We start from the raw sequence: 13852 nt of genomic DNA on the forward strand, positions 1-13852 counted from the left end.
CATTGTTGTTGTCATTGTATGAAAATGACCTCAATCTAATGGTGCAATGGCACTACAATATTTTGTTACTTCATGATCAGTAACACATCTTTGGTCCAATCAAAAAACAAAACATTTTACTTTTAAATGTAATTTTGCCAATTTAGTCAAGTCTCAATTGACCTGTCATCGAGGATCATTTTTTTATTTTTGTATGCCAGTAATGACAATAATGGTCCATTGAAGCCTTTTATTTTTTGTTTGTCTCTTCTCATCGAAAATTTAGATAAATGACATATATATATATATATTTGCATTTGTATATTTGTCAAACCAAATATTTATGGCATTGACGTGGCAATCCATGCATGCATGATTTGGAACCATCCAAACAATACTAATTACGACGAAAAATGATAAAATATATATATATATATATATATATATATATATGCAAATTTATATATGACTCTCTTTTTAATTAATCATGTTTTTTTTATTATCAAAACAATTATTCACATAACTAACCGTTTTCTAAACATGAGTAATAAAAAATTCAAAGTTTAACGAATTTTATATGAAATCAAGATTAAACTAGTAACATTGCATGTGGATTAATAGCTATTAACCAATATTAAAAGATTGAATTAATAAGTATTTAATTATATTGCAATTAAATATATATTTTCTACATACCATTAAAACCAAAAGAACCACATCTTTAATAAAAACTAACACGGGTGCCCTTGCTTATCCTATGAGTTTAAAAAAAAAATCACTTAACAAAAAAAATAAAAGGAAAAACTAACCAAACACCAATATTATTAGATAAATTTAATAATATATATTATATACAAACAATTAATTAATTAATTAATTAATTAATTAATAAATATAGATATATATGATAAACAATAAAAATTAAAAAAATTGAAATACACAAAATCATATCTATATATGTATGAAAATAATAAAACAACCATTAAAAAAGAATAAAGAAAACAAAAAACAAAAATATAATTAAAATAGACAAAATGATGCCAATATCTATATATGTGTATTGAAACCATTAAAAAAACATTAAAGCAAAATTTAAAAAATAAAAACATGAAATCATGTCTATAATCTATATCTAAAAAAATAAAAACTAAGAAAAACAAAAATAAGAAAAAAAACAATTAAAACAATTAATATTACAGAAAAGCTGGGTTCTGTGGGACCCACTGAAAGCACGTGGGTAATGATGCATAAAATTAATATATATATATATATATATAGGACACCTTAAATTGACAAGGAAAAATAGCACGGGACCATTTTTGCATGCAAGTAAATTGACCAAATCACCCCTAAATTATTCGATTTCCATTTACATTTAAATAAATATTTCATAAATATTAGGGAAAAAACAAAAAAGGACAGTAATGGACAAGAAAAAAAAACATGTGGCCAGTAGTACATGCATGCATGTGACCAAGAAGTCGTTTCTCTAAGTTTGATTTTTACAATGTCTTGAATGAACATTCATTCAACAGCATCTCTCTTATGTTTATTCCGATTTTATAGATTCTTTTACACAAACAAAAACTCATTTGTTTCATTTCATTTTATGTTTTTACTAAATTTTTTCAATAAAAAAAAGGCCACTTAGGCCATATGTGTACATGCTTTGCATAAACCTGAAACAACTTAAGCAGTAGTCACCGTATTATGTATAAAATTTCCTCCGTCACAAAAATAATCAAAACTCTTATCCATAAATCAAAAAATAATATATATTTAAAAAAATGAAGTGAGCTAGAATAATTGCATCTACTCCATGTGAAATATATATGAAATATAATGAAAACAAAAGTATTATTTGTTTGTCTCTGTCATAAACAACAATCTCTCTATACGATACAAGGACCATGTCTCTTTTCAAAATCTTTATTCTAAGACCACATATATTTTAAATTATATTAATATATAAAAACTTAAATTGACAAGGAAAAATAGCACGGGACCAGTTTTTGCATTCAAATAAATTGACCAAATCACCCCTAAATTATTCGATTTCCATTTACAATTAAATAAAAATTTGTTAAATATTAGGGGAAAAAAAGGACAACCTCTCCATCTGACACCCTTGTAATGGACAAGACATGTGACCAGTAGTACTGCATGCATGTGACCAAGAAGTCGTTTCTAGATGTTTGATTTTTACAATGTCTTGAATGAACATTCATTCAACAGCATGTCAGCATCTCTCTTATGTTTATTTCGATTTTATAGATTCTTTTACACAAACAAAAACTCATTTGTTTTATTTCATTTTATGTTTTTACTAAAATTACAGGGCACTTAGCCATATGTGTACATGCTTTGCATGAACCTGAAAACAACCTAAGCAGTAGTCACCGTCATTGAGTATAAAATTTTCTCCATCGCAAAAATAATCAAAAACTCTTATCCATAAATCAAAAATAATATATATTTTATGAGCTAGAATACCATTGCATCTACTCCCATGTGAAATGTATATGAAATATAATGAGAAACAAACTATTATTTGTTTGTCTGCCATAAACAACAACATCTCGTGATACAAGGGACCACTGTCTCAAAATCTTTTATTCAAGACCACATATATTTTAAATTATATATAAATATAAAAAGCTTGTATGAATCAAAATAAATCACGTGTGAATTATGTTAATAGAGATAGATATGAAATAGAGATCTAAGCCACTTGTTAACAAAACTTATTCATGTGTGATTATCAAAACAATTAATTATTCACAAAACCAACCATTCTACACTAAACACAGAGTAATAAAAACTTGGAAGAGTTAAGTTTTATATAAAAGCAAGATTAAACTAACATTGCATGTGGATTAATAACTATTAATCAATATTAAAGATTGGATTAATAACTATTTAATTATTTTTGATAATTTAAATAGTTATTTCCATATATAATTAAAAATAACCGATGCGAAGCAAGGAAATTGAGCCCACATCGTGTTATATATATTTTTATGACTCAGCTCAAAGTCCTAATTTTTCTTCTTCTTCTCAATTTACTTCTTTTCTCTCCTTCAAGAACATATCACACACTCTCAAAGTTTGCTCCTTTTCTCCCTTCAAGAACATATCACACACTCTCAAAGTTTGCTCGAGTACTGATATTTTAATCTACTCCTGACTATAACTAATCAAAGTTTAGAATCTACATAACGTTAAGTCATGTGTGCACGGCGGATCTTGGGCTTTTATAAGAGGTCGGGAAAGACATATGCGGTGGTGTCTGGAATTCTGATGAAACATTCTCAGTGATTTAATTGATGAAATACGTATCTGATTAAGTCCTCGTATGCTGATACAAAATATTTCAGGCAGTGAGCGGAAAATGAACAATACTACTATAGTATTTTAAAAAAACCAATAGTGTATACACAATATTACAAACTAGGGTTTCGGTATGCCCACTCACCATTCTCATAAAATTCATATATAATTATACCTAAAATCTATAATTCCTTTTTTCCAATCTTCTAAGAAAGACGTCCTACACTTAATTTGTGCCATTAATCATGCATCCTTCATGACTCAACTCAAAATCTTTCTTTTGATTAATAACTATTTAATTATTTTATAATTAAATAGTTATTTCCTATATATAATTTAAAAAAAATAACTGATGCGAAGCAAGGAAATTGGCCTACATCGTGTTATTTATCTTTCATGACTCAGCTCAAAATTTTTTCTTTTGATTTTGTTTTTCTTCTTCTCCAATTTATTTCTTTTCTTCCTTCAAGAACATATCACACACTCTCAAAGTTTGCTATGAATACTTTGAATATTTTAATGCCAACTCATGACTATAACTAATCAAAGTTTTGGGAATCTAGCATAACAAGTTAAGTCTGCAAAGGTTGCAGGCGGCAAGTGCAAGCTTTATAAGAGAGTGTCAAGGGCAGAAGCATATACGGTGGTGTCTCACAGATGACTAAATGCGACTAGTGATTTAATTGCGATGGCGATACGATATAGAGCGATTAGAGTCCTGCCGTCATGCGCGCACCAGACAAATATTTTTAGGACGTGAGCACGAAAATGAACAATACTACTATAGTATTTAAAAAAGCCAATAGTGTATACACAATATTACGAACTAGGGCTTCGGTATGCCCACTCACCATTCTCATAAAATTCATATATAATTATACTTAAAATCTATAATTCCTTTGTTCCAATCTTCTAAAAAGGGCGTCCTACACCTAATTTGTGCCATTAATCATGCATTCTTCATGACTCAACTCAAAATCTTTCTTTTGATTTTCCTTCACTTTTCTTTTTTATTTTTCTTCTTTTTCCCCTTCAAGATGAGATCACATGCTCCCAATGTTTCCCTGAAAATTTTAGTTACTTTAATACCAACTCGTCATTAGTCAAAAACTCAAACTTTAGGGGATCTAACATAAAGAGTTAAGTCATACACAATCACAAAAAGCTGTAATATTTTCTAAAACCAAGTTAATTTAATGGTGAGCTTCTTCTTCAAAGTTATAATAATGATGCAAAGGTTTATACTTCTGTGAAGTGGTTTGTTGGTTGATTGAAAGAAAAAGCTTCGTGTTTGTCTTAATTCTTAATTAGATGTAACGGTGAGATTATTATTTATGAACTTAATTAGGCTTGGCTTTATGATGGTTCTTCTTCTTCTTCGATCTTCTTCTACTTCTTAAGATTGTTCTTAAAACTATAATAATCAGGACGCAAATGTTTATACGTCTATGAAGTAGTTTGTTGGTTGATTGATATATGAAATTAAGGAGAAGCTTTATGTTTGTCTTGTTAGGTATAAAGGTGATTAGATTGTTATTTATGGACTTAATATTTGGCTTTATGATGGTTATGCTGCTTCTTCTTCTTCTTTTACTGTTGCTGAGAAAATCAAGATGATGACTACTTCTTGAGTTGTGTCATGTTCATGCAAAGCATGTACGTGTTTGGCTAAAGTGTCTTGTTCTTTTTTGTTTTATCGGCAAAAAATTATAGTAAAAATTAAACATCTAACTGATTTCACATATCAATTAATTTGTATTGCTTGAATAAATGAATCAATGTTTGGGAAGCTATTTTCATTATCTTGCTTAAGAGCTCAAAAACTTTAATGTGTTTAAAATGAGTAATGTTATTTTTAAAAACTAAGTATACATGAAAAACTTCATAATTCATTAATAATCATAATTTTTTTAAGAATATCAAGGTGAATAATTAGGACCATTAAAAAAATAAATGAAATAAAATAAATTAGTTTTTATTTTTAAGAGAATATCTATAAAGTCAAAATAAACATAAGGGAGACGCTGTTGAATTAATGTTCATTCAAAACATTAGAAACAAACTTTAAGTTATGTGTATGTATGTGTACACATTCATTGAATCATTGTGAATGTGTTAGTTTTCAAAATAATTCTTTTTTTTTTTACTTTTTATATTTATTTACATGGATCTCCCAAGTTGATGTGGTTTTAGTTTGACGGTGTTCGGTTTTTGGTTACTTTTTTGTGTGAGTTTGCGTTGTGGGATAGCATGGGTATTTGTGGATCCGAGGAAGATAAGTAGAAATTGAATGCTTGAGGGGTGATTTGGTCAATTTCACATGCATACATTACTATTGGTCACATGCTTTTCTCTTATCCATTGCAAGGTGTCATATTGATTGAGAAGTTGTCCTTTTTGTGTTTTTTCCTACTATTTTTGAAATATTTATTTAATTGTAAAAAAAATCGAATAATTCAGGGGTGATTTAGTCAATTTACTTGCATGCACAAATGGTTACGTGCTTTTTTTCCCTGTCAATTTAAGTTGTCAAATGCAGATATATAACTACCTATTAATTTTACTTCCCATTCCAACCGAGCCCCTTCACTTTGATGGTTTTTTTTTTTTTGGCATTCAATGGCGCCCACACCACCCGTTTTCCCTCTCTCATCATATATGCATATATATATATATATATATATATATATATATATATGTTATAATGCCGACTTGACCATGGTTCGGTTTCTGTTCAAAACCAGCCGTTCTTCATAATAATTCAATTCTGATTAATTAAAATATAAAATATATTATATTATATTTACATTTATTTATTTATTATTTGAAAAATAAAAATAGAACTAGAGCCGATTTGGATTATGATTTTCAAGTCATAAGAATTAAACCGATAGTGTCGATTTTGATTTGATTATGAGGTTTAAACCAAATCGGGAATATATTTAGTTTTAAGTGAATTAGCGTCATATAAGTTAAAAAATTCGATTAGAATTAGTTAATAATTTAAAATCTATAAAAATTTATATTAACTTATAAAGTTAACCTCCCCGTTCCTTTTAACAATAAAATCAATATATAAATTTATTACCTTTTATTTTAATATATAAAATAGTATAATGTAAATAATATCATATCGTATTATATTATAGGAGTATTATATACTTACCGATAACAACAACATAAATAAATAGATTTTGTGCCTTTTATTTTAATATATAACATATTGTACTGTGCATACTATAATATTATATATACATATATTATATACTTAGGAATAATAACATTTTTATTTTTTTAACAAATAATCAATAAATAGATTTATTGATTTTTATTTTAATATATTAAATAGTATAACATACATAATATCATATTATATATAACTTTTATACTCTAATAATAACATTATTATTTTTTATTTTTATAATTTTATCTATTTTAATTACATTTTTATTAATATTTATTGTTTTTCATAAATATATAGTCAATAGATATAGTGATATAGACATGATTTTGTGTATTTTAAAGTTGTTGTCTTCGTCTATTTTTATTGTTTAATTAAAATGAGTATCATATACATGTGTGTGTCAAGATAATATTTTTCTTTTCTTCTTTTCAATTTAATTGTTTGGATGGTCCCAAATCATGGATGTATGGATTGCCACATCAATGCCATAAATATTCTGTTTGAGAGATATACAAATGCATATATATCTTTTATCTAAACTTTTTAATAGGAAGGGACCAGCAAAAATTAAAATAGTCATGGTCCTCAATGGACCATTATTGTCAAGGCAATATTGTGTATGAACATACTAAGGAAACTCTAAAACTATGATTAAATAACTCCTTAAAAAAACAAAAACAAAAAATATTGCCATATCTTGGTTATAAAAAATCTCATCGACATTTATTACGTAAACAAATAAATATAATTAATTTTTTTAATCATTAATACTATATTTAATATAGATAAAACTTAAATGTGAAAAAACTATTTATATTTGTTCTTTAAAACATTATAGAGCAGATGCTATTATATATATAGAATACATAGATATATAGGCTTGGTGTAGGAAAGGAGAAGGATTGGATTTTAAGTATAATTAAATTAACTTTTTTTTTTTTTGGAAGTTGAATTACTAGTTTTGGCCTTGCATTATGTGGTTTTTATTTTTATTTTTATTTTTATTTTTTTGACATTTTAAATCTATATATCGATCAAAATAAAATTAAAAATTACACCAAGATATCAGGCCACTAAGGTACCTTTCGTTCTATCCAATTGCATTAAATGGTGTTAAAAAAACAAAGCATATGATTCATTTTTCTTATTTATTTTCTCTTTAAAATATTATATTAAATATAAAAAAAAATTTATCCAAGAAAATCCAAACTTTTATTCATAAATAAAAAATAATATAATTTTTTTAATAAATGCAATGAGTTGAAATGGTCTTATCTAACACATGTGAAAATGGACAAAATATTCAAAAAATAATGATTTATGTCGTATTTTTTGTCTTTTATATATTGATGAGTCTTGAATAAGAACCCCACTCGATACAATATATATGATGTAAAAATTATTATTCGTGGAATATTTATGTTTTGAATTATAAAAAAAAAACCAAAACTTAATGCATAATAAATTTAATTAGCATAAGTCCAAGTTAATCAAGTATGAATTAAGTTAATAGAGGTATATTAAATATAGGGATCAAAGCTACTCATCAACCTTCTAAATTGTCTCTCACCAAATATCAACAACATCTTTTCTCTAAGTTTTAATAAAAGAGCATTTTGGTTACCTATTTCTTACTATTGTTTGGTAATTAACATTTTTGTGTTAGATTTGTTTTGAGTTGTCTTCTCTCATTCCAAATCATACAAGATGTTTTATTAATAATTTGAGATTGTCGGCAATGCACAATTCACATTATATGGGTTGGGCTCTTTTCGAGTGAATGCAAACAAATGTAATAAATAAAAAACTTTGAACTGAAGTGACAACTTTTTTTAAAAAAGTGAAACAAATAAAATTAATTATTTTAGAATTAAATAAATATATTTCTAAATGGAAAAACAAAGAAGGATCAGAAGTTTATGGAAACTAAATCCAATGACCAATAAAGACTTGCTAAGTAAATTTGAAAAATGTGAATAAGCCACAATATTTAAGCATGATCTTTGATTCTAATAAAGCAGGGAGAGAAATAAAATATCAACTCTGCTAGACTAGTTTAAGGTCAAAGTTCTATATATTTTTAAAAGCATCAAATGAATAATGGATTTGGAGGATTTTGATATATTTTTAAAAGCATCAAAGTTCTATATATTTTTAAAATTCATATTTCTTAACTCTTTAAATAAGGAGGAGTCATATACTTATTTGCAGGGGCAGAGCGACAGGGGAGGGGGGCTCCCCACCTGTCGCCGGAGGGGTCTGTTGACCCAAATAGATTTTTTTAAAGTTCAGTGACCAAAACAGAAATAGCCCTATAGTTTAGTAACTATTTGATTGGTTTAACTTTAAAATAATTTAAAAAAAAAGGAAAAGAAAAAAACAAGAGTTCTTGAATTAAGTAAATTTATTTGTTTATTTTTCAAAATATGGATAAAATTGGAATTTTCATAACAAAACATGTTAAGGTTTTCCGCGCACAAGGAGTCAAGTACCCCATACTAAAACACTTGGGATGTACACACGTTTTCTTTTTTTAAAATTCCAACAGATTTGACAAAATTGCCAATCATTAATGTTGTGACATTCTTACTTTAAATTTATAATTTAAAAATCTAATTAATTGATATATATTATTTTTAGGAGGCAACTGCGGCTGCTTCATTCCTTGTATATCAATAATCTAAGGTAAATGATCTAATTAAATATATTCAAGCGGAAAAAGAAGAAGAAAGAAGCAACATATACGCATAATTATAATAGGAAGAAAGAAAGAAAGAACACATAATAAATAACAAGAGCAAATTAAATGCTTTTATTGAGGCTAGAGCAAGCTTAGCACTTCCTCCACATCCGAAGATTAAGAAGATGCACTAGCTAACTGATCATACAAGCATGCAAGCAAGGAAGAACAAAGAAGCACAGAACATACATAGTAGATAAACAAAGAAGCATAACTGCATGAGTAGAAGAAACTAGTCCTTAGTTATGTGAACATGCCTGGACCATGCATGTCCATCTAAGCAGAAGTGATCTAAGCAGTCACCATCTTGATGTTCTCAGTAACAGGACCAGAATAAGGAGGAATATTACGGACGTTAATCGAAACTCCATAAATATCAAGCCCACCATAATAACGAAGAACAAGAACGTAATATTTCTTCAATTCCGCAAGAGCTCCACCAGTCCACTGTGTATGAAGTTCGTTTGACTCATCATAATATAGAAGAGGAAGCACTCCTCTTCTCGTAAGATATAGAGAGCAGATACGTGGTTCAGCACTGCTACTGTTTGAATTCCATATATTTATTCCTGTCGTCATATGATTGACAGAGAGTGCACAGTAGCGAGTAATATAAACTGAAACATCCCCATTAATTGCAAGACTATTATTATCATTTGCATTGCGACTTTTATCATCAGGAGAATAAAGAACGATACTTGAGTGTGCTGCCCGGAGATTTTTATTTTTAGGGGTCTGTGGGTCTTCAGGTTTGATTTTATTGTCCCATAAGCGAGGGCCGAAGATCCCAATCCCATATTTTGTGGTTAGCAAAGCGTATGTTCCATATTTGCCAGCAGTGCCCAAGGTAACAGGCTTCTTCCTCTCATTAGAATACTTGATAACGAGTTGGCCGAAATTGTTAATTGTGAGATAACAGCCTTCTTCGTCGGTGGGCGTGTTGAAGTCGATGACCTTGGAGGAGCCATTATCGTACTGATCGTAATAATAAAGTCCACAATCATGCGTCAGGGATAAAGTATGGTTACTGATGGTGATGTTATAATTGCTGCCGAGGTAACCGCTGGTATCCGAGAACAAGGCTGTTGGCTGTTGCTGGGCTTGGGAGGAAGATGGGAGGATCAGAAGAATTAGGGCAAGGAATGGAAGGAGATGATGGTGAGCCATTTTGGTTGGGTTTAATTTGGTTGCTTTGGAGTTTTTGTGTGTTTGAGATGTGAGGTTGTAGGGGGGTATTTATAGATGGAGGAAATTAAAGGTGATTTAATTATAATAGCTAAAATCACCGCCCCAAGTGTAGGAGAGATTGAATGATTGAGGGGTGGTTTGGTCAATTTACTTGCATGCACTACTAATGGTCACGTGCTTTTATTTATTTATTTATTTATTGTCAATTTATGGTGTTGTATTTTAATTGAAGTTAGTGGTCCTTTTTTGTTTTTTCCTCCTTTTATTTTAGAAAATATTTATTTAATTCTAAAACAATTAATTTTATTTGTATTCAATTTTTTGTTTAATTGTTATATATAGTCACATATATTGGTTCTAACAGTTGTTACATTTGTTGGTTGGATATTAAAAATTTAATTAACTTATATATATACTATATACATATATATATATATATATATATATATATATATATATATATATATACATTGTTAGAATTTTCTCTCCAACTATTTTTTTTTAAAAAAAAATCTTGTATCATTTAAAATGAAAGAAGATCAGACAAGGCACATCTAAAAGCAAAAAAAAAAAGTCATTAAATTAAAAAAAAACAAAAAAATAATGGGCAACTAAAATAATTATTTATTAAAAATTACAAAAATAAATCTTGTTGATATTGTATCAATGTCATTTTTAAATTTAATAGATGCAAAGTGGCTTTCAATCCATACTTTATGACAGACAAAAATAAAAATGTGGTCCTTGTATTGGATAAATTGTTTGACAGACAAAAAGTATAACAAAAACCTCACTATATTTTTAGAATTATATTTTTCAAATGGGTAAAAGTTTTGATTATTTTTTCAATGGAGAAAATTTTATGCTCAATATAAAAGAAAAAAAAAATTTGTATCATATGCTTTGAAGGTCATTGTAATTGAACAATTTAATGTGATTGGATGGAATGAAAGGTATTCAAGTGGCCATGTTTGCTCCTTTCATTTTTAATTTGTATTTTGATTGATATATGTATATATAGATTTAAAATTTACAAAAAAAAAAGAAAAAAAATCTAATAACCACAATGCAAAGCTAGAACTAGTAATTTAACTTCCTTTCTGATCATATTTAATTATAATTAAATTTTTTTCCAATCTTCTAAAAAAACATTCTACTCCTAATTTCATGTTATTTATCTTTATGGCTAACTCAAAATCTTTCTTTTCGATTTTCTCCTTCACTTTCTTCTTTTTATTTTTCTTTAACTTTTTTTCCTTCAAAATTAAATCACATACTCCCAATATTTGCCCTGAATGTTTTGATTACTTTAATACCAACTCATCAATAATTAATCAAAATTTAGGGAATCTAACATAAAGAGTTAAGTCAGTACACAATCACAAAAACTGAAATATTTTTCTAAACCCAAGTTAATTTATATAGTGAGTGAAGGTATAATAATGATTCAAAGGTTTACACGTTTGTGAAGTGATTTGTTGGTTGATTGAAAGGAAAAGCTTTGTGTTTGTCTTCTTAGGTATAACACTGAGATTGTTATTTATGAACTTAGTTAGGCTTGGTTGGCTTTATGATGGTTCTTCTTCTTCTTTTGTTGAGCTTGTTCTTTAAAGTATAATAATGATACAAAGGTTTATACATATGTGAAGTAGTGTGTTGATTGAAAGAAGAATCTTCTTCTTCTCGTTCAATGAGCATTCTCAATATTTTGCCTTGAAGAGGATTCCAACCTCCACGCTCTTTAGCACGAGATTTTGAGTCTCACGTGTATCATTGATTGAGCATTCAAATAAAATATATATGTCTAATTTAGACTAGACACGAGTATATTCTTCTATTGAGCTTGTTCTTTAAAGTATAATAATGATACAAAGGTTTATATGTATGTGAAGTAGTTTGTTGGATGACTGAAAGAAGAAGCTTTATGTTTGTCTTCTTAGGTATAAGGGTGATGAGCTTGTTATCTATTGACTTGAGACTTAGCTTTATGATGGTTATGTTGCTACTTCTTTTTCTTCTTTTACTAAAGCTGAGAAGATTAAGATGGTGACTATTACTTGAGTTGTTTTATGTTGGTGCAAAGCATGTATGTGTTTGGCTTAAGTTTTTTTTTTTTTTTAAATTGAAAAAATTGAGAAAAAATTAAACATCTAATTAATTTTAAATATCTATTAATTTGTATTGCTTGAATAAGTCAATCAGTCATTGGGAAGCCATGTTTATTATCTTACTTAAGAGCTCAAAAACCTTAATGTGTTTGTTATAAGTAATGTTATCTTTAACAACTATTACATGAAAGACTTCAGAACTAAGTTCATATTTATGACTTAATGTGTTTTTTGGTTACTTTTTTGTGTGAGTTTGCGCTGTATGATTGCATGAGTATTTGTAGATCCGAGGAAGATAAGAAGAAATTGAATGATTGAGGGGCGACTTGGTCAATTTCACATGCATACAGTACTACTGGTCACATGCTTTTCTCTTGTCCATTTCAAGGTGTCACACTGAGAGGTTGTCCTTTTGTTGAGCTTGTTCTTTAAAGTATACTAATGATACAAAGGTTTACACGTATGTGAAGTAGTTTGTTGGTTGATTGAAAGGGGAAGCTTTATATTTGCCTTCTAGGTATAAAGGTGATGAGATTGTTATCTATAGACTTGAGACTTAGCTTTATGATGGTTATGTTGCTGCTTCTTCTTCTTTTACTAAAGCTGAGAAGATTAAAATGGTGACTATTGCTTGAGTTGTTTCATGTTCGTGCAAAGCATGTATGTGTTTGGCTTAAGTGGTTTTTTTAATGGAAGAAATTGATTAAAAATTAAACATCTAATTAGTTTTAAATATCTATTAATTTGTATTGCTTGAATAAGTCAATCAGTCATTGGAAACTATTTTTATTATCACACTTAAGAGCTCAAAAAACTTAATGTGTTTGTTATAAGTAATGTTATCTTTAACAACTATTACATGAAAGACTTCAGAACTAAGTTCATATTTATGACTTAATGTGTTTTTTGGTTACTTTTTTTGTGTGAGTTTGTGCTGTATGATTGCATGAGTATTTGTAGGTCCGAGGAAGATAAGTAGAAATTGAATGATTGAGGGGTGACTTGGTCAATTTCACATGCATACAGTACTACTGGCCACATGCTTTTCTCTTGTCCATTTCAAGGTGTCACACTAAGAGGCTGTCCTTTTGTTTTTTTTCTAGTATTTATGAAATATTTATTTAATTGTAAATGGGCTACATTGATTTTTGTGGTGTCAAATGACCCCACAAAAATTTTGGAAATATTTAAAATATTATATATGTATTAATTATTTTTGTGAAAATTTGTAAATTGACCAATAAGAATAGAAATTTAGGGGTTAATGTGCAAAAAAAATTATGAAAACTTATGGGTTATTATATAAAAATTAAAATTAAAAAG

General features: G+C 28.0%; 1 protein-coding gene across 1 annotated transcript; it reads right to left on the reverse strand.

Annotated features, from left to right (window-relative positions):
* Nucleotides 1–9524: 9524 nt before the first annotated feature.
* LOC120270753 (mannose-specific lectin 2-like) lies at nt 9525–10400 on the reverse strand. Its single transcript, XM_039277827.1, has one exon. The coding sequence runs from the start codon at nt 10398–10400 to the stop codon at nt 9525–9527; it is 876 nt and encodes a 291-aa protein (XP_039133761.1).
* Between the last annotated feature and the right edge of the window lie 3452 nt (nt 10401–13852).

The sequence above is a fragment of the Dioscorea cayenensis genome, chromosome 10 (assembly GCF_009730915.1).
Source record: "Dioscorea cayenensis subsp. rotundata cultivar TDr96_F1 chromosome 10, TDr96_F1_v2_PseudoChromosome.rev07_lg8_w22 25.fasta, whole genome shotgun sequence".
Lineage (NCBI taxonomy): Eukaryota > Viridiplantae > Streptophyta > Magnoliopsida > Dioscoreales > Dioscoreaceae > Dioscorea > Dioscorea cayenensis.